Source organism: Plectropomus leopardus, chromosome 20 (assembly GCF_026936395.1).
Source record: "Plectropomus leopardus strain MGB_pleo_1.0 chromosome 20, ASM2693639v1, whole genome shotgun sequence".
NCBI lineage: Eukaryota > Metazoa > Chordata > Actinopteri > Perciformes > Serranidae > Plectropomus > Plectropomus leopardus.
In genome coordinates this window covers 3,374,431-3,396,411 of record NC_142195.1, presented here as the reverse complement: position 1 = coordinate 3,396,411, position 21,981 = coordinate 3,374,431, and the positions used below count along the sequence as shown (strand labels likewise).

The window sequence follows — 21,981 nt, the reverse complement described above, 5'->3', positions numbered from 1 at the left end:
CAGAAATTAGCATTGTGATTGCAATATTATCTTGACTAATGATCAGTTTTATGTGCTTAAAATAAAATGAATGGCCTATCTTCCTTAGTGGATGCATTTAATATATACTGCATTATTTAATATTTTTTACTGTGACTTATTTTATATTCATTGTATTTTGACTTTTACAGTATTTAATTGCCAGGTGAGTTTTTAGGTAATCAATAAGACTTGTTTGTCCCATTGAGCTTTTCTCCTAAACTTTGCCTTTCAGCTGTCCCAAGCCTGAAGTATTGGCAGCTGTGTGTGAGCGGAGTTTGTAATGCAAAGTACATGTGATTATCCTTGTGAAGGTCGGTGCTTCGGCTCCAGGGAGCCCCTGCTGGGATGGAGCTCAGGAACACTTCATGAGCTCGAGTCAAAGTAGTGTTTAACCAGAGAGAGGGAGCTAACCTGAGCTGTTATCTGAGTGATGAAGTGGACAGGGTATGGACTCGTATAATTGGACGGCGTGGAGTGTATGAAACATCGGCGGCTGACAGACTCCCTGCAGACTGATGAGAAGCCGCTTCCTCTCAGACACATTATTAAAATCACATCTTACACTCCGTATATTCATTACATCACATTTCATTTTAAAATGAGACATCTAGCACTGGGAGGAAATGAACAAAAATTACTACCTGACAAAATGATGACTGCAGGAAAAGTAGAAGCCGCCATTAAGTAAAAGTGCTGCTGCAGTACTTCACCGTAACAAGACTGGCAATCTAAATCAGCTTTTGGAGGTTGATAACACAAATAATATTTCAAAATTCTCAAGAAATGACTCGAAAACTACATCGACACCACTATATGAGACTAAAACTCTCCACTGAAACCAGATAAATTAAACAATTTTACGCTCCGTAGCTCCTGAGGATAGCCAGACTCTTAATTAATTGATTGGACGTGTGAGGTGGTCAAGTGAGTATTTAGATCTTTTACATGACGTAAGATTAGCCTCACCTTTGTCACACAGTAAAAATACTCTGATAAAAGTTAAAGTCCTGCACTGAAAAAATTACTACCCAGCCAATATTTGTGTGTGTGGGGCCCATGTGGGTATTATTATTATTTCTGTTTATTTGATGTGGACATCGCAATACAAGATGTGTTGTGTGAGTGTTTTAGCACATGTGCTAATTCGCAACAATTGTCCACAGGAGGCTAAAAACTGGTCCCTATATAGGACTGACTACAGGTTCCACAATGGCCCCATTCCAATTACCTACATTGGTGGGTTACTCGGAAGCCCCAAGATGCCCATTTTGAGCAAATACACTGGGTACCCAAGGGGCTCTAGCATAATCCATGTTGGTCTCTTTTAGGTAAACCTAGCCATGTGGACAATTGGCAGGGAACGCGTGGACAATCCTGTAAATATATATATATATATATATATATATATATATATATATATATATATATATATATATATATATATATAAGGGGCCCACATACAAATGTTGGCTGGGATTAAGTAAAAGTAAAATCAGTATAATGGGGAAATACTTTTGAAGTATTAAACGTAAAAGTACTGAATGTAAAAAATGTCCCCTGCACCTTAAATTTGCACTCAAGTTATTAACATTCCACCGCTGGCCTAAAGGATCAGTAAATCAAGCTGCCATGTGTTACACTGTTGGATCAGTTACCTGGGAGCACTCGAAGCTCTGCGTCCGTCCCCGTCCTAGTGCTGCCAGGGTTGTCGGCCAGACAGCGGTATGTGGCTGAATCTGGTGGCTGGACACGGCTGACCTGCAACGAGCCAGATGGTAGCACTGCTAGGCGAGAGTCGGTGTCATAGGTCAGTGGCAGGTCCTCCCGGTTCTTCTGCCAGCGGATGACTGGCGTTGGGTCGCCTGAGACCTCACAACGCAGCAGGGCAGTGTCACCGAGGTACGAAGAGACAGACTCAGTGGGGACAACCACCTTAAGCGGACCTGGAGGAAGGACAGAAGTAACATTAGTAATATGAGTAATATTTGGTAGGTTTTACTTTAATGTTTAATGTGATGGACAGAATCACATTTAACTTTACCTTTGACTACCAAATTCTAATCAGTTCATCCTTGACTTGAAGTGGACATTTGTGCAAAATTTGAGGAAATTTACTCAAGGTCATTCCGTCATATAATTTCAAGAGAATGCAATGGAAGGGGTCACTGTTACCTTGACCTTTGACTCCTAAATTCTAATCACCTCACTGTTGAATCAAAGTGGACGTTTGTGTCAAATCTGAGGAAATACCCTCAGGGTGTTCTTGAGATATTGTGTTCAAGAGAATGCAACAGACGGGGTTACAATTACCTTGACCTTTGACTAACAAAGTTCCAGTGTGTTCATACTTGACTCAAAGGGGATGTTTGTGCCAAATTTGAAGAAATTATCTCAGGGTGTTCTTAGGATATTGTTTTCACAAGAATGTGACAGACAGGATCATTATAAATTGACCACCAAATTCTAATCAGTTCATCCTTGACTTGAATTGGACATTTCTGCCAAATTTGAGGAAATTCCCTCAAGGTTGACATATTATTTCAAGAGAATGCAATGGACGCAGTCACAGTTACCTTGACCTTTAACTCCTAAATTCTAAACAGTTTACTGTTGACTCAAAGTGGACGTTTGTGCCTAATTTGAGTTCAGTGTTCTCAAGGCATTCTTAAGGTATCACATTTAAAAGAATAAGATGGATGGACACACAGACAAAAGATAATCCCTCCAGTATTGGCTGTTGCCATTGTAATTCACTCAGTGTAAATATACATATTTTATGGATTGTTTCTTGGACTTCTTGTCTAACGCTTCCTGTTCTCTGTGCTGAGTCATTTTTCATTTTCACTGTGTTGGCTGTAACAGGGGAAAACAAAGGGAAAGTGTACAAAATAAACACGAAGCAGATGCTCAGTGGATCCACAGCAAGAACAGGAAGTTCAATCGTACAAGTAGTGCAGACCAAGCAATCTGATTGGTCCACAAGACATTTGGAATGTGCTCAAATATGCATGCAGCACACCTTCCTCATCACTGAAAATGTTACTCTGTCATGAGTCATGAGTTGGTTATACCAACTCAGTTTGTTGACTGTTTCCAGCAACAATTTTCTCAGACAAAACAGATCTGAATACTATCGAGGTGGTAAAAAACACAAGTTTTGTTTTGTCTGTGTTCAGAACAAGCTGCAATTCACATAGTTGTTTTTGTACTCTGTCAAATGCACGCTGAAGATACTCGAACGCTTTTGCAGGAGTAGGTGCAAAACAATAAATGACAATATCGTCAGCATAGAAATGGAAAGATGAGTTTGGAATACTCTCGCGGAGACAGTTTTTATACAATATAAAGTAAATAATAATTGGCCAAGGACTGAATCTTGTGGAACCCCTTTAAAGACCTACAGCACTCCTGAGGTAACACCCTCAAGCTGAATTGCCTGGGTTTTGTCAGTCAGGTAGTTGGCAAACCACCCAACTGCATTTGTGGAAAAAACAGTAGCTTTAAGCTGTCCAAGTAAAGCGTTGTGGTCCACAGTATCAAGGAACTTAGACATATCAATAAAAAGAGAAAGACAACACTGTTTTTTGTCAAAAGCCTCGAGTTATGTCATTTAACACATTCACTGCAGCAGTAATCGTACTATGTTGATTATGGAAACCAGACTGCAATATCAACAGTACAGAATTGGTTGCAAGGTATTCTTTTACTTGGCTACAGACCAAAGATTCAAGCACCTTTGCCAGGATAGAGAGTTTAGAGATTGGTCTGTAACAAAGAAACAAAGGCAGTTTTCCAGTCCTTGAGGATAGTATTTGTTGACAAAGTGAGATTAAAATTGTTACGCAGAGGGTTCCGCTGCCAATTTTAAAAACAGAGGCTCTAAATTATCCGTGCCAGTGGGTATTTTATGATTCAGTTCTTTGAGATCCCTGATGACCTCTGTATTGGAGAAGGGGGAGAAATTAAAAACCTGATCAATGCCAGCAACACTGTTGAAGATTTGGGAAACTCTAGGGGTATTTACAGAGTTAAACAACAAGAAACAAGAAACAGACGAAAAAACGTTAAAAAACAGACGAAATAATAAGATAATTGAAATGGTTTAACATTTCAGTCTTGTCAGTTACCCTGAGACCGTCTATAAGAATACTAGGTGGAAAGTTAATGGAGTTACAGCAAGCAAACAACAAATTAATGGTCTTCCAAAATTTCTTTGGATGTTTAGACTTTCTGAAGTCATAGACAGATTTTTGATTTTCTGAGGAGAGAGGTAAATTTATTCCTCAGTTGTGTGAAATGAAGTAAGTCAGCTTCCATGCATGACTTGTGTGCCCATGCTGAATCATGTTCATGCAGCTGACCAAATGAAAATTAACAGACAACTCCCGAGCCCGGCGTAGTCGCCGGAGACTACAATGTGTTGCACTTTATGTAAAGTGTCCTAACTGCGACCGTAGGTCGGATCGTCTTACTTTCTTCGGCGGTGTTTAGCTCCCGGCTGTGCCTTTCACGGAGATCTCGCCGATGCATCGTAGCTCTTTTAGAAGCCTCTCTTTTCTGCACTAGAAATCGGGTGTTTTTACGGGACGTTGTTCAATAAATCCGTGATGATAGATCCGATATTGAGTGTCTTCCGTCCATATTTTAATCATATTTCTGTGATAAAAGTATATTAGCATCGATGCTACACGCCATATTGGTTTCCCATAGTTCCTTTGGAGCGGTCAGAGGTTTGTTTTGGTCTTGTCGTCCAATTGGAAGACTGACCAACTCTTTGTATCCGCTTTCACTGCCTCACATCATCTGAAGCAAACTGCACTGTGATTGGCCTAATCCTGCTGTATCTATCGCTCTGTGTTATTGGCAGCGCCTCCTGCATCAGAATAAATGCTGGTAGCCCCAAAATAATAATAATAATAATAATAATATATTATTATTATTATTATTATTATTATTATTATTATTATTATTATTATTATTATTATTATTATTGTTATTATTATTATTATTATTATATTATTATTATTATTATTATTGTTATTATTGTTATTGGTATTATTATTATTATTATTATTATTGTTATTGTTGTTGTTGTTGTTGTTGTTGTTGTTGTTGTTGTTGTTATTATGAGACAAGGGTAAATCAGGAGACAGTGTAAAAAGCAGCAGGGCCTCATATGGATGTTAACCCTGTGTTGACTAAAGGCAGAGCAGGCAGGAGAATCAGGGCCCTCTCTGAGGGGTCAGGAGTGTGATGTGGCCCTCTGCAGCATCACAGAGAGGAGCTGCTTTGCAGAATGTAACAGATAATGGGATACACAAACAACTGCAAAACAAAAAATGATGGGACTTTTTTTGGAAAAGTTTTTCCATTTTTTTAAACTATAATAGTTTTAATGTTTATATTTTTCACTTTCTGATTCCCAACACTTAGGAGAAAGGTTTTCTACAGCAAAAAAGCTTGTACATAATACTTTTGGGTGATTTATCACTCAAGATCTGTACAATGTGACATCACTGCAGCCTAAATATTTTGTTAGCCCAGGTTGTCCCAAAAAATATGTAAATAACTTCATTGTGCCTTGAGAGGTTTTAAGTGCATTATTACACAAAAAGTCCAGAGGAACCAAAACTAGGTAAAAACAGCTTAGGGGTTAACACAAAGATTCAGTATAAACCACCATTTTCTGAACAGACACATTATAAACACTGACAACAAAGTGACATTTCCATTTTGGAAAATAAAACAGCAAACTTTACTGCAAACTAAAAACCACTAATTCTAGCACAAGGCATGATGGGAAATATAGGCTAAGTGATTGGAACTGCCATGAAAATGTTATTTTTGAAAGGCTTCTACACCATCAAGAAGCAGAATGAAGCAGAATATTTCGTTAGATAACAACATGTTGTGAATTTGGGTAATAATCTTTCTGTTTTCCATTAATTTTGACTTTTGGACTTTACCTTGCTCTTGAGTTATTGGAAATGTTTGGCATCCTTCATCAGCTGTGCAGTGACACACAGCTACTAGCTTAAAAATACAGGTAAAGTTTTGCATATGTAGTAGTTAAATCTGTACATAGAAAAATGATATATTAGTTGTAACAAGACTGAGCAAGCTGAGCATTTCTGTGTTTATATCTGGTGCATTTATTTAGTTTGGGAAACCCCACGATCTAGAAAATGTGCCTGCAGGTCTAGGTTTCATTAAATATAGGATTCTACTGATGTAACTGATTGTTTTCCAGTTATAAGTCAGACTGCACGTTTTTCAACAGAAACGAAGATAACAGTCGCAAAAAGCTTTGTATTTTTAAAGTTAATTGCCCCAAAATATGAATACATTTTGGTTATACATTTTTTATTTTGTATAGTTGTTATTTTGGTAGTAGTTTTATGATGGCAATATTACACAAAGGGTGTGCTTTAACGTCATGTGATGCTTACAGATGCTTACAGACCACATCACTGTCGTGCTCACATGACGTTAAAGCACATCGTCTCGTGTAATATTGCTTAATTTAACACAACTAAACTACACTCAAACCAGAGCAGTTTAGAACTGAACTGTACTAAACCAAACTGGTGTTTTCTACAACTACTTGTATCATTACTACTGTACTGCTGCTGTCACAACAATCAGTGCTTAACAAGCGAGTTATACACCTACAGAAACTACTTTCAGTTAGTATACCAATAGTATTTCTGAGCCAGAATCAAAAGACACATTAACAGCAGGGATGAGGAAGAAGAGGTGAGCTGACAGCAAAGGTTTTTCAGGTCGACAAGAGGAGAATTCTTTAGACAAAAATGGAGCAGGAGTGAAGTGAGGCACAGCGGGTGGAGTTGTGAGTTCGACTCTGAGCAGCAGGAGGACAGATGAAAGTCAGACAGAAAGACGGAGAGACAGGGACAGTGTGGACAGGCAGTGTCCAGCCCGCTGTGTTTAGGACACACGCCGCTTCCTGTCTGAACAGATTCACTTCAACAAGCAGCAGCCTGTAGCCACATAAACACATGACCCCACTGATGCCAGCCTCACTCTGTGTATTCTATCAGTTGAGCTGATGCACCGTTGTATTTTAATTCCAACATGGCTGCCAGGGCCTCTGGGCAGATTAACTCGACTCTGCAGGAATGTCAGGAATTCAATAAAGAGTAGCTTATTTTCTTCTGTGTGATAATGTTCTGTGATTGTATAGCTGAGTTTAAACTGGCTTACATGATTAAATATGAATATTTACATGGAATATGTGAAATATTCTTATTCTTGCCTTTTGAACCTCATGACAGTATTTACAGGGTCCTGTGAAATCAATTCTATTTTTTTTTCCAGATCCTGTTGTACTTCTTCCCAAATTCTGTGTTTTCTATTCTAATTTGTCTGAATTCCATTTTTTTTTTCATCTGAAAAGTGACTAATTGTGTGGTGGAGGAATACATTTTCAACAATTCAATAAGGACATATTCAAAATTTAATGAATATCAATGAATTTATTGTAAAACAACTTTGCACTATTTTTTCCACTATTTTCAATAATTTAATTATTTCCCTTTGTTTTTACTTATTGAGATTTCTGTCACAAAAACATGTTCTATACCCCCTGTGAATTTAATCCAATAATATATTTTTACATCTTATTTTGAAAAGTAGACATAATCATATGTTTCCTTTGCCATTTCAAAGCATTTCAGTGTCAGGTCAGAAAAGGCTAACAGGTGCAAGGTGCACCCAAACTTAAGCTGCAGCTGCGGACCACAGAGCTGTGAGTGACAGCTGGCTGGGTGCAGAATCAATAAGACGCAAAAACTCGTAACTCTTGACTCTTAACGCCTTGATTCCACCAGCAGGATGTCAACGGCATTACATCTGCACCACTGTTGTGCTCCATCCTCAACACGACTCTATATCTGACAAGGACCGTCCAGGAGTGCTTTAGAAGTGGGGATTGTGTTTATATTGTCATTTTCCCCTGATTCTGTGGTAATTTTTCCTTGATTTTTGTGATTCTACCATGCCTGAGCTTTATATACATATATAAATGTTTTCCTTTTTTGTCTGTTTAAATGACATTTATTGATGTTTTACCCACTTTGTTTTGTTATAGCCTGCAGTCAAACCATGACCTAAGTACTTCAAAGAAATTTTTGTCATTTTTCAGTCAAAAAACATCTTGATAATCATACAAATCAGTATAAAAAAAGAGTTGTGGCTCTGTTTTAGTTAAAAACATATTCATCTTAATAACAGATGAATTTTATATGAACAAAATAGATATGTAGGAGATTTTAACTGTATTTTTGTTTTAAAAAAAAAATCTACTTTCTGTCCATTTCATGTACAGTGGCAGGAGCATTATCTGGAACATGTGCAATTGGCTCCGGAGGCTGTGCTGTGGCTGTGACGCAGGGTTGACTGACTCTGTGGAATTTACACAAGACAATTGATGTTCGCCATTAGTCCTTGTATATGGTGTCACTTCTCCACCAAAGAGCACATCATCAGTAGAGTCAAAACTGTAATTCTGTGCAGTGAAGACGACAAGACTCCAGGAAGTCACCTCTCCCGGCAGGTGGCATGACATTTTTCCAGCATGTTGATTATGATTACATCAATTTATTAACATCCAGAGGGTAAACTAGTTTGGTCACCCAAGTATAGTCACAAACAGAGGAGGCTGGTCCACAGAGGCAGGAAAAAGGTTACTCCATCTCTATTATAATAATGGAGTATTAACCCTTAGGGCCCACTTTAATATTATACACACTCATATTGCTCCGTGCACAATATGCACTTTTCCAAATCAAGCTTTAAAGAATGTTCTACATTGATATTATTTTGTACTTTTATTTAAGTTTTACATTTTTTTTCATAAATATAAAGTATAAAATTAATTTTCAGAATTTTAACCATTTAAATGACAGGCTTTTGTCATGATACCACTATGACGTTAGACAATTTATTTATATATTCATTTTAAAATAAACTACATGCAAAGTAGATTATAATTTATTTTACCATAGCCTGGGATATGTCAATGATTTACAGCAACACTGATTGTGACAGTGCATGCGTTGTCCTCATATGCCAAATATGGTAAAAAATTACATGTTATGAGGTGGAAAAAAAGAAAAAAAATAGCCCTGAATAACACCTAGATACAACACAATGCATGTTTTTATGCTTTGATGGCTGCAGGATCAAAAATTGAATTATCAAAAAATGAAGAATGAAAATGTAAAATGTGCCAAAAGGTTCCTAAGAGTCAAAATGTAAATGGTTGAAATAAACCATTACCAAATGTCATCACATTTATAAAATATTTATCTCTCGTCTTTAAAAAAATCCCACTATCGGGCCTAGCCTGTCCGGGTTGGACCCCAGGGGGAACTAGGGTGGCGTGCTGCTGCCCAGCGTGCTGCAGCATGCCGCTCACCCAGCAGCTGGATCACAGTGTGAGTGCTGGACTCACGCAGGGCTGCACGACATGTTAATAATTAAACCAGAGGCTGTTGTGTAAAATCACCACTGTACTGGGTGCTGCTGTGTCACCCATCGTCACACTGACAGGCTTATAGTGACACGTTACACACACAAGGTTCATTTCCATCCACAACCAACAGTGATTGTTTTTAAGTAATCCTGCAGGCAGCGTTGATATAAGTATTCCGATCTTTTAGGCTGCTCTAGTAAAAGTAACAACAATAATCTGTTACAAGCAAAAGTCCTGCTCTCAAAGTCTTAACTATTGGCATCAAAATATGCTCAAAGTACCAAAAGTAAAAGTACTCATTATGCAGAAAAGCCAATTTTAGAATAATGTGTATTATATTACTGGGGTATGATTAGTGATAATGCTGAATTCAGTAAAGGTGGAGCTAATTTCATTCATTTTATAAACTGCTGGGCAATAATATATCACTTGATAAGTTGATTATGCACTGCATTAATAACCTAAATCTGGCAAGTGTTCCTCAGTTACATTGTATTTACCATGTTTACGAGTTACGAGCACATGAACGGCCCTCCAAAGTCATAATGAGTGGGAAATTGGGAATTTTCAATGATACCCTGGTTGCTGAGTTGTGACATTTGTGACAGTTTCAGGGCAGCAGAAATGGCGCAAAGCATGGACAGTTCCAACAACTGACTGTAAGAAATTCTATATATGGTTATTTGTTCCTAGTAGATATCATTTATTTTCAGTATTTTCACATGCTAGTATCTGCATCTATTAGCTGCAGCAAGCAAGCAAACTTCTAACTATAAAGCATGCCAGGCAAGTTTACTGACATTGATATTTTATAACACAAGTTGCTGACTTGACATCATAAAGGCATAAACATGGCAGGCAAATGTTAATCTTTGGTCAAAGGTAAGACACTTTTATTATTTCACATATTAAATATAATTTTTTGATCATATGTAAAGTGTAATATGGTACTAACGTTAACTGCTGTCCACGTAGATTGACCTAGATTAAGTACATGATTTTTTACATTACCAAAACCAAGTTTCTTCACCCAGTGCAGTACTACCTATTTTTTCTTCGTATAAATATAAAGCAGAATATCTCTCAATTATAAACCATATTTGGCCAGCTGCACAGACATTGGCTTGCAGTGCTCAGTGCATGCCATTTAGCTGTTTCATTCTCTAATTTGGCTGTAGGAACTTACAAAATTAACACTGATGCAGAACAAAAGTCTTGCCAACAGCATTAATTCTACCCTTGATTTTCTTGGGACAACGTTTGGACATTACCTCTTTGTTGGGACATTTCATGCCTTTATTAGATGGAGAGATGACAGGAAACTAGGGAGAAAGAGATGCAATGAACGATCCAACCAGATTCAGTCCTGGAACATTGTGATTCATGGTTGGCATTTATCACCACTAAGCTCTGGATCAAGCCCTAAATCTTTAAGATGGTGACTTCATTTCTCAAACACACTCATTTTGTTTCTTTAATTACTAGAAGGCAATGCTTTAGAGGACATTTCTGTGTCTTAACATTTTTAAACCTTAGGGACTATTTGGCAAATTTTCAACAATTTCCATTCATTTTTTAATCATTTCGGCTGTGTTCATGCATATGGCATACATTTTATATTTTTGTTTAGTTTTGGAATTCCCAGCTCAGCTTCTACAAAAAGTGTAAAATTCACTGTGGGAACTAAATTGTTAAATTCATACTGTTAAGTGCAAAAAATGTTCAATTGAAACCCATTCAAACTGATATTTTATAAAATTGCATAAAAACATGCATTGTATTATTTATGGGTGTCCTTTGGAGCTTTTGCTTTGGAATTTGTAATTTTTACTATTTTCCACCTGATGATGTAATATTTTTTACTGTTTTTGGCATATAGAGAAAATACATACTGTTTCCACTAGGTGCACTGTCACAATCAGTGTTGCTGCGAGGACGGGACATAGGACTGCTATCAGGTTAACATACCCCAGGCTGTGATTAAAAAAAAAAAAACAACTACTTAACATATAGTATAATGAAAATTATTCATTTTTTGTTAGTTTCAACACAGTGTCATCATGACAAAAACCTGGCATTGAAAGTGTTAAAAATCTGAAAAAGTAATAATCATTTAACATTTGTAATTGGGACTGATGGTTAAAATATTAACCCAGGGAAAGTAAAAAAATAACATTAATACATTATTTAAAAAAAAAAAACAACCCTGATTATGAAAAGCACAGCGTGATATGAGTGTTGTATTAAAGCGGGCCCTGAGGGTTAAAAATACATTTTAGAGAAAGAACACCGCAGTTTGCTTTGTGTTATAAAGTTTTGAACAAGTTTCCAAATCCCAAGAGTCCTGAATTTCTGTCAGCATATGAATCCTAATTCATAGGACTTTTCATCCCGAGGTGAGACAGGAAAGCAAATGCAGCCTGGTGTCTGGCTTTCCTTGCAGTTTATGTTTTTGTTATTTTGTTTTCTTGCCGGTTTGAATCAGTTTCTGCTTCCTCTCTTTTACCTCAAAAGACAAACGGCACGCACAAACATTAACTGTGACACAAACACTAACTTTATCTTTCTGTTTTTTAACATTAGAAACACTTCACTTTGGCTCTTGAATCGTGGGACGAGCCACTGTTGGATGCAGGTTTCTGCGTTTCCGCGGTGGTGAGGACTTGAGCCACTGTGACATCACACAGATAAGAGGCAACGGGAACGGTGATGTGAATTTGGATTGTGTGTCTTATATAAATTCTGCTGCTGTCTGTTCCTGTGTGGATCACGCCGTTGCCTGCAGCTGCACACACACACATACACACGCATAAAACACATCTTGTTTTTGTCACTTATGAGGACACTGTAATGACGTAGGTCTCATTCCAGGAGGCTCAACCCTTAACTATGACTGCCACAGGTCTAGTTCTAAAACCCTGGGAAATTGTTTTAACCATTTGACACCTGGAGCATCATCACTTTTCTGTGCTGCTCTCAGATGCCTTTTCACAAGTTTTATTAAGTATAAAACTTGGTGAAATCAGCAACTTGTTGAGAAATGCTCCACAAATTGCAATGATATAGTAGATTTAAAATGTTATTTTTAAAAAGCTAGAGAAAATGTTTATAGAAAAATAAATTAAAACATCTAAGGAAAAACTGTATTTATAATTATCATAATTACATTTTTTAAATTATCTTTAATTATTTTTTAGGTCATATTCCTTTTATGACTTCCTTTCCTCCTTTTTTCTTCCTTTTTCAAAAACTAATCAGGGTTTTTTTTTCACTAATTTCTTTCCATTTTTTTGGGTCATGCTCATTGCCTTCTTTTCATGTTTTTGAAAGAAATCAAGGCAATTTGCAAGATTTAGGGTCACTGTGAACCCTGACAAAACTAGTTTCCATTGTGGGCACCTGCTGTTTGTATCCACAAGTGTAAGTGAGTAAGTCCTCATAATGTTGGCAAACATGGTTTTTTTTCCTAATGTGGTTATTAGGACCTACATGTACAGTTAAACTTTTGCAGTACAAATACATGAAGGAAGACCACTGCGTGCAACAGCAGTTTGTCAGAACGGCAAAACTGTCCAAGATGCCTTTCACATACCCAAGGCTAAAAACCTGCTATTTAAGTAATAATAGATGTGAGATCGAACGCGAGGGAGTTCATCTACTGATGTCATATGGAAGTTACTATACAGCTTATGAACTGTAATTATTGTCAACATCAACATCAAAGTAGTACTTACAACTGTGCAATTTTCTTTGAGGTCAGATATATCTGACTTGATACTCTACAGTACAGAAAACACCAGGCAATCTCATGTCAATGTCGTACATTTCAAAGGGATTAAATGAGTTCTAAATAACCATACATAGATTGTATATAAAGATTACAGCTCCCCTGAAGTCAAGCATAAACATCTCGATCGCCCCCTGGTGACTGGCTGAAGTACAGACCATAAAGCCTGCCCCCCCTCATGTTGACAAATGGAACACTGTCCAAACTTGAGGGCTAGTATTTTATTTGATAAGTGAGTTATTTAGTACTGTTGATCCTCTCTTTTTAAGCTAATTTTTCGGGTCATTTTGGTCACTTTTTACTGATGTTTTTGCAATTTGTCAGACTTTCCAAGTTGCTGACTGCCTTTTTTCAATTTGCTCAGGTAGTCTGAACCCAGCACAAGAAAACTGATGTTGACCCAAGTTTTAAAGGGTTAATCATGTAGATAGCCTCGACCCTAAACAACTAATAACATTTAAAAAACAATAATTATAGGGCTTTTATCACAGCAAATTCATCATTGATGTCTTTTTAATTTCATCTGAGTCATCTTTTACTGATGTACTCCAAGCTTATAAAATGCAGGAAATAAGGCAAACTGACCTGGAAGCAGGTGGAATTATCTTTCCTGATTGCCTTTATACCATCTTAAGGCTAATGAGTAGACAATTACTGTGGGTCAAAAAAATGTTCAAAGAAGCAGGACCTGTAGGATTTGTAGGATCTTCTTGGTATTTAATAAATCACAGATGCATCATGTTTCTTTGATGCCAATCTGAGAACATGTTGCTTGAATTTACTAAAACAGAGTAGCCTCGTGAATCCAAAGTGGAGCAGAGAGTTTGAAGTGATCTTCAGTCAGAGAAGAAATCGTGATTACAGAGAATAAAAAAGAAACCCAGCATGAAGGAAAGTCAGAGAAGAAGAGAAATGGGTCAAACCATAAGGATGGGAGGAGGAAAGGAGAGGAGGAGGAAGAAAATTAGCAGCAAGAGAAAGGGACAAGAAGAAGAAAAAGGAGGGAGTTTGACCCCGAACTCAATATGTCTTCACTTCAACTTCCTGACTTCAAACCAGCTACGTCCATGTTCAACAAAAATCTCACTAACTCAGATTTCTTAGATTTCTTTAAGGACGGCGGCTTTTGTCTCCCTGCTGTTTTCTTCCTCATTAGACAAACGGACCAAAATATAACTCGGACGGATAATAACATGCAAATCACAGCAAACAGGCGAGGGCAGCAGAGGGATTTGGGGACGCTCCTGCTCTGAATCGTCGCCTTGGGAACGATTATTATCTGCTTTTGTGGTTCAAACCCTGCTCCTCCTTAATTGGGATTTGTCCACATCCTCTGAGAGTCCATGGCTAATTGGAGATGGACGGACTGAAGGCTGCTCTGTCTCCGCCTCCATGGCTATGAACTTAAGCTCAGAGTTTAAAGATAATAGTCTGTGTTTGAAGTGGTTGGGAGATAACACTGTGAGGTTAAGACATCTTTGCTTGAGATGAGAAGCTAAATGTAGAAGGCCTATAAGAGCAATCATCCCTGTCAGGTGGACACCTTGTATGTTCAAAACTACTTTTCAGAAAATGTTAGGCTTTGGCGGTATGTAATATTTCATACCTTCAAACCTTTCACCGGGTATACGATTTATGTTGGTATAAGTGTACGCCGCAAACAGCCCACCAGCAGTGTGTGCACTACTTATTTCAACTTTTCAAACTAATAAATACACAATAGAAACCCACAAAATGTTGAGATAGGTAATATTCTCACACCTATTTTCCTATTCAAACAGAGGAATACAATTGTGCACCTTTTGAATTCAACTTTATCTAGATCAATCAATTTATCTAGATCAATTTTTACTTGCCTCATGAACTCACCACAAAACACCTCATTCAAACTCGACAGAAACAAATAGTGGTAGTTAGTAATCTGGTTAGTAATCGAGTTAGTAAGTCCACTGCTCCAACAATTACCAGCTCTAGTGTGGTCGAAATAAATAAAATAAATCCCTAATTGATCAAGTTAGATGGAAAAAAACATACCATTATTGCCCACAGTCTCTTTCCGCCTACTGGCCGCCAGCTGTTTATAGTCCTTTAACTTCTCCCTCCACCACTAGCTCAGCTGCCTGTTCCACCAGTAGAGACTAGAGACTGGGCTCTAATGGTGCGGGCTGTGCACAACATACAGTGAATTTAATAAAAACTAGAATACCTGTATTTATGACAGTATTGAAAAACATATCTTCAGGATTTCTAAATACCCTACCATAACACCATGATAGAGAGCCTAGAAAATGTCCTGTGTTTTGATAATGATTGATCTTTACTGTCAGTATTGGTATTGTGTCTTTGGATATAGTCAGATACTTGCATTTGAAACTATATTACTACTTTCCAGAATTGTATTTTGTCGGTCACTGGTTAAAATAGCTTTATCTGAGGCAGTAATTGTTTTGCATTAGGTTATCATCAATGTACACGAAACAAAGTTTAACAATTTTTCCTGTTTAATATTTTTGGCCAAAATCTCTCTCTGTTTATAAGACCACAAATGAGACAAGACGTACACTCCAATGCATTCACCTCGCTCACTACCACTGGGAAACTTACCAAACCCTACCACCAGGGGTCTCAACGCATTGGTGGAAATTGTAGCATTGGCCTTCATACAGTGTTTTCATAATAACCAACCAATTTTTTTATACAATCAGTTGATTCTAGAGTGAGCCAGAATGCACAAAGAACAGACAGACACATTGACCATCACAATCACTTCAGGGTAGGCCAAGCGATATGGCAAAAAATATGATCACGATAATTTTCCCCATATCGATCGATATCGATATTTATCATGATATATATAATTTGATAATGCTGCTCTTTCCCCACCAGAGTATTTTTATTGAGTTGCCAGCCTGCGCCAGCATTTGTGGTCATATTTACTAATCTTTCAAGACCTCCAGAATATTTTGAGTTTTGAATAAACAATGAATGCATCAAGATAAAGAACAGATCTTCAGCTTTCATACACAAAATGCCATTTAATTCTAGCTTCTTCCGTTCCTTTTTTATCAACATCTGAATTTGTGAGTTTTCATTAAAAAAAAAAAAAAACACAACATTTTGGACAAAAAGCTGAGAAAAGCTGAGCTCTTTTTTGTAAAAGAAATTCTTTTTCTTCTTCTTTTTCTTATGTCAACTTGAATTGTACAAAAGTAATTCCTAAAACAATTTTCGGTTTGAGATGTAGTGGAACTATAGAGTGGAAAGTGGAAAATGTCAGGAAGCGCCACAGCTACAGAACAGTTCCTAAGTAACGGCTTTGCTGTCACCTCTGCAGATTTACATGTTGTTCTGCTTGTTGTGAGCCGGAAGGAATCAAACATCAGATATCAGTTTATTATTTCAACCTAACCAAGCTGGAAACTACACCTGAACTCACACCGCGAGCAGCATCCCCTCTAATTTTGTCTCTCCTTAGCCTAAGTGATGATTCAGCTATCATCACATTTTCAAATCAACTACATTTGCGGCTCAGCCAGTCAATAATTAATCCCTACGTCTGTGGTTCCATCCCCATGTACTATTGTCCATGTGTCCTCGAGCAAAACACTGAATCCCAAATTTCTCCAATGGTTCAGTCCTCACCTTGTATGAGTTCACTGCCATTGTTGTGTGTGAACAGCATATTAAAAAGGAAAAGTGTGAAGTGCTTCATAAATGCAGTCTATTTCCCAAATACTTGTGTATTAGCTACCCTGTCAACTGCTATTATAATCCCTGGGGGAAAAGCAGGTCAGCCAATGTGTTGTTTGGGTTGAGGAGGGGCCACAGAATTCAGCTTTAACTGACCCCTTAACAATGTGTATTGTTAGGAAAAAAATCACCTGCATTAACATAATTCACCAACAAGAATTGGTGTGATTTGCTCAAAACATTTGTAATGCATTTAGTTATAGGTTTTTTTTTTTAATTTCCAAAAGTTACTTCATATTTTGTTTTAACATTTTTGCCTTGAATTGTTTTGTTTTTGGCTTTATTGTCAAATAAAGAAACAAATGTGCCAGTGCTATATAGAAATGAAACAATGTTAATATTGAAATTGTTTTTCTCTCTATCCTCAGTACTGTCTCTATTACCCTCTCCACCCCCTTATATTTGCATTTCTTTGTACTCAGTGTTCAGTCTGTGTATTATTTCTTTTTCTTTTTTCTTTCTCTCCTTCTCTCATCCTAGTAGTAGGCTCTTTCTATCCCTCTTTATTCTGCTCATTCTTCAGAAGTATCTCGCTCACTCGGCTCCGCCTCTCTTTATTTTCCCCATTTCTTCTCTCCTCTCTCTCTTGCTCTCTCTCTATCTATCTATCTGAATGTTGAGTGTTTCTAATTAATTCCCAGTTTACAGTCATATCTGAACACACACACACACACCCACACCCACACCCACACACACACACACACACACACACACACAGTGAGACCGCTAATTGAATTTTTAAGCCTCTGCTGTTCATTAGCATTTTGCCTTGTAATGTGTTGTGTGCCCCCCTGTGTGTCGCTTTTGTGTGTGTGAGTGTGTGTGTGTGTGTGTGTGAGTGTAAGTCTGTGAATGGCATGCAGGCCGAACTGATTCATATTTTAATGTAATACTGGGATCTGGGTGAATTATTTTCAATAATGTTGTGTGTGTGCATGTGTATGAATGTGTGTGTTTAAATTGTTTAACACATTCAATTCAGCTCAGGTTTGGATACGAGCTCAAAATTTACACTGAACAACGGACCAATGAAATGGCAGTTGATGTCATAGCAACAAGCTTGTTCATTGATGAATTACCTCAGCAGTACATGAAGGTTTATAATGTTGTGATGCTCAAACACAAGCTCCAGGTGCTGTTGATGATGACTGGTTAGACAGAAATTATGTTACACATACACAACAACAACAACCACCATTTTACAACTGGGTCTGTATCGACTAGCACAACCAATACCAAAAGAACAACCAAGAACTCGTGTCAAACAAACTAATACGTCCAGGCCTTCATTATTATTTGGTGTAAGGAGGTCATTCAGAGAAAGGTAGTTCACAGCAAAACTGAAAAAAAAAAAAAAAACAGCAAAATGGCTCAAAATGCTGAATACAGCTTTAGGGACCAACTGGTCCTTGCAATACCCTGGAGTCTTTGTTAGTGAATCAACTTTACATTTAACAACATCAGCACCACTTCTGCTTACTTTAATTACTCTCAAAACTGGCCTTCAATTTAAGGTTGGGCGGTATGTAATATTTCTCAGTCATTTCTGAATATGTCTCCTACCACTCTCACTAATAATCGAGTTAGTGAGTCCACTGTCCCAACAATCACCAGCTCCAGTTTGGTCAAACCAAGTCCTTAATTCACCAAAGTAGATGGGAAAAAACATGTCCTTATTTTCCACGGTCCCTTTCTGCCTGCTGGCAGTCGGCTGTTTACAGTCCTGTGACTTTTCCCTCCATCACTAGGTATTACGGTTTCTTTCACCTCAGCTGCCTGGTCCACAAGTAGAGCCTGGAGACTTAGCTTTATTGGTGTGTGCTGTGCAATACATACAATATGTTTAAGAGAAAGAGGAGCACCTGTATTCATAATGGTATTGAAAAATATACCTCTAAATACCCCGGTATACCATAATTTCAGCCCATTCTCATTCCAAACTTGTCTAATACATCCGCTCTGTCTGTGTGTTTGGCGTGTGAATGTGACACATCTAAGTAAGATACAAAATGGTATGTTAAAACTTACTTTTGATTTCACATGGGGCACAAACCATGGTCCCCTGGGTGACAGTCCCCATTTGGCCATCCTATGCAGAGTTCCTTACTCTTAATACTACATCTGCTGCTCTCGTTGATATAGATATAGCTGCAGATAGAGTTAGCTGAAAGCCCAGTGTAGCTCATAGAGACAGCTAAGGGTCCCTCAGGAGTCTGCATCTCATCCCAAATAGGTATGACAAAGTATTGGTATGAGAATTGGCTGAAAATACAGTTGAGACGCAAAGATGAAGCTCCCACCAAAGCCTCAAAAGGCAGGACTGCAGTACACCAATCTAATTTCACCACTTTTTGGAATATCTTGTTTTATGGGTGTTTTGACTCCACAGGTTATTTCAGCATTTTGTGTGTTTTTTTTTTTTTTTGTTTGCTGCTTTGATGTCAAACAGCCTTCTGTTCCCCACAGAGATATTATTTTTTATGTTTTTTCTTGCATGTAAGAACAAAGCATCCTCATTTAAGAGTAGCTTAAACCGAAATGGTGGAGGGAGGGGGGCATATTGGTTGCTATGTGTGGGAGGGTGGGAGTGTATGGATATGATGGATAATAGTGGACAGTTATATACTCTATAAGTTTGACTGGGGAATGCAAGTAAAATGTAATATGGTTGGAACATGTTCAAGGAAAAAACATTATGGATTGGCTCTACTTTCAGATGGGAGATTAACGACAACCTCCAGGGTCTGGGGTTTGTCAGACCCATCCACTGTCCCTCCCCTCACTCACCCTATAGGCAACCTCACACTCCTTACATCACGTCATGATCTGCGGCATTTCAAGCTGACACTGTCAAGCGGCATACCATACAGCCACTCCAGGTGCCATCTGGCCGACTGATTGGCACATCATAACACTATGCAAGGTTCCATCCAGCCACATTACAAACTGACACCACCTGGTGACAACGTCAGAATGAGTACAGGTTGATACTGCTTGTGTATGAACATTTTTAAAAAATAACCACAAAAATATAAAATAGCCACATTCAAAAATATGTGGAAACATTTTGGACTTTCCTGTAATTATGATAAACTGAAAAACAACACTGACAATTATTGTATGGGATATGTTATTGTTTTCTTTTTTATTGGCTTGGCTTCAACCAAATTTGGATTCAGTCTTGACTCAGTTTCCAGGACTGAGTTCCAAGCCTTCGAGACTTGCTCTCCGTCTCTTATTTAGTGATCCTGACTATAGCTCTGGTTTTGTATTACACGTTGCGAGAGGTTAAGTTCCTGCAGTGGGAAACAGTTAGATTATGGTGGCAATGGTAAAGCCCAAAACCAGACAGATTATCTAACACACACATACACACTTGCACTCTCTCCCCTCCTGATGAGCTGCAGCTGTTGGTCTCCTGTCTTTTTAATCGCTCTAACTGACTGGGAGGATGAGAGTCACTCCAGAGAGCATAACACTCAAACACAAAGAGCTGAGCGAGCTAAAGAGACACCCAGCTGATACACACATTGTGATAGAGAGAAAGAGAGCGAGAGAGAATGTGTGTGTGTGTGTGTGTGTGTGTGTGTGTGTGTGTGTGTGTGTTATCCAGAACCTCGATATCAGAGTCCCAGATGTAATCAGCATGTTGGTAGGCCTATAATTTTTCTTTCCATCAGCCAACTTAACAGAAGTGAGTGAGTCTGAATGACAAATTCTCTGACCTCACATTTAAAGTCCAATCCTGCAGCGTCTCAGTAAAGCTAATGCAGAATCAGGCCTGGAATTTCGCCATTATAAAAGAGAGAGGCAATCTTGATGATGTTGAGCTTCATGCTCTTACTAAATGCATGCAAATTAATAAACATAGCAAAAACTAAATTTCAATATCTTAGTATAAGTAATTTTCCTGATATATTTGCTGATAGGTGACAGTACAGCGGGTCACAAAGGCCAAATTATTGGACATTCAAGGATGTAAGTACAAATGTAATTTGTCACAATCTGAGGCTAATTGATGGTTAAATGAGCCAATATTTGATTAGTCTCATATTTTCCTTTTATATCATTTACATTTTTTCACCTACAAATTAAATATAAATTTATAATCCTTCAAACTAACAGGAGTGTAATACAATATATTGTCCCACAGTGTAGACAGTGCATACTGTTGGTGATGGTGATGCACTTAAGCCTCTGTGCCTCCCTGTCTATTAATGTCTTCCATAACGGTATTGATCTTAAGCCACACTCCACTTAGTAAATTACATTACAGGTGAATTACTTTGGTTCTATTAAATAAATATGAACAGTAAAATAAATGGAGGAAGCTGAGCAACATTAAGTGTGCGTGTGTCAGTGTTGTGAGGTGTGTGGATGTAACTTGTGTGTGTGTGTGTGTGTGTTAAGTGTAAATGCCAAGGACAGGTCAAGGTGTCACGGAAACATTCAACTAAATGAGAGAATCTCTTCTTTTTCCCTTCCCCCTTCTCCTTTTTTGCCTTCTTTTCTTCCCCAATATTAGGAGACCATATTTGGTAAAACCCAGCAAGTGGATCTTAAGTTGAAATAATATGTCTTACAAATTATATTTTTTGCATAATGGGGCCAAGTGGAAGCAAATGGTTTAAACTCATAAAAGAAGAGGACATAAAGTTGAGCTCTGTGGGGCACAAAAGCTGTTATGTGACAAGGAGGAGTTTGCTATTACTTTAAGAGCATGTTTAGGATGAATTTAGGATCTGATCAATCGAAGGCTAACCCTGAAGCCTCCTACAGACTGTGAGATTTTATCAGTCTTATAAGTTTAGTGCAGCTATACTGTGCAACATGGATCTTATAAATTTGGGTACAGCATCAAGTCGATGTACGCAGACTAGGGATAATAACAATTAATCAATGATTGATTAATTGGTCATTAAGAATT

The 21,981-nt window shown here is 37.9% G+C and overlaps 1 protein-coding gene across 2 annotated transcripts in view; it reads right to left on the bottom strand.

The window, feature by feature from the left end:
* dcc (DCC netrin 1 receptor) overlaps positions 1-21,981 on the bottom strand; it is a 352,843-nt gene that overhangs the window by 232,267 nt on the left and 98,595 nt on the right. For both annotated transcript variants that reach the window (XM_088070760.1, XM_088070761.1), the window contains one exon: positions 1,677-1,964. In XM_088070760.1, coding sequence (XP_087926886.1) covers positions 1,677-1,964 — 288 coding nt within the window. The remainder of the gene's footprint in view (positions 1-1,676; positions 1,965-21,981) is intronic.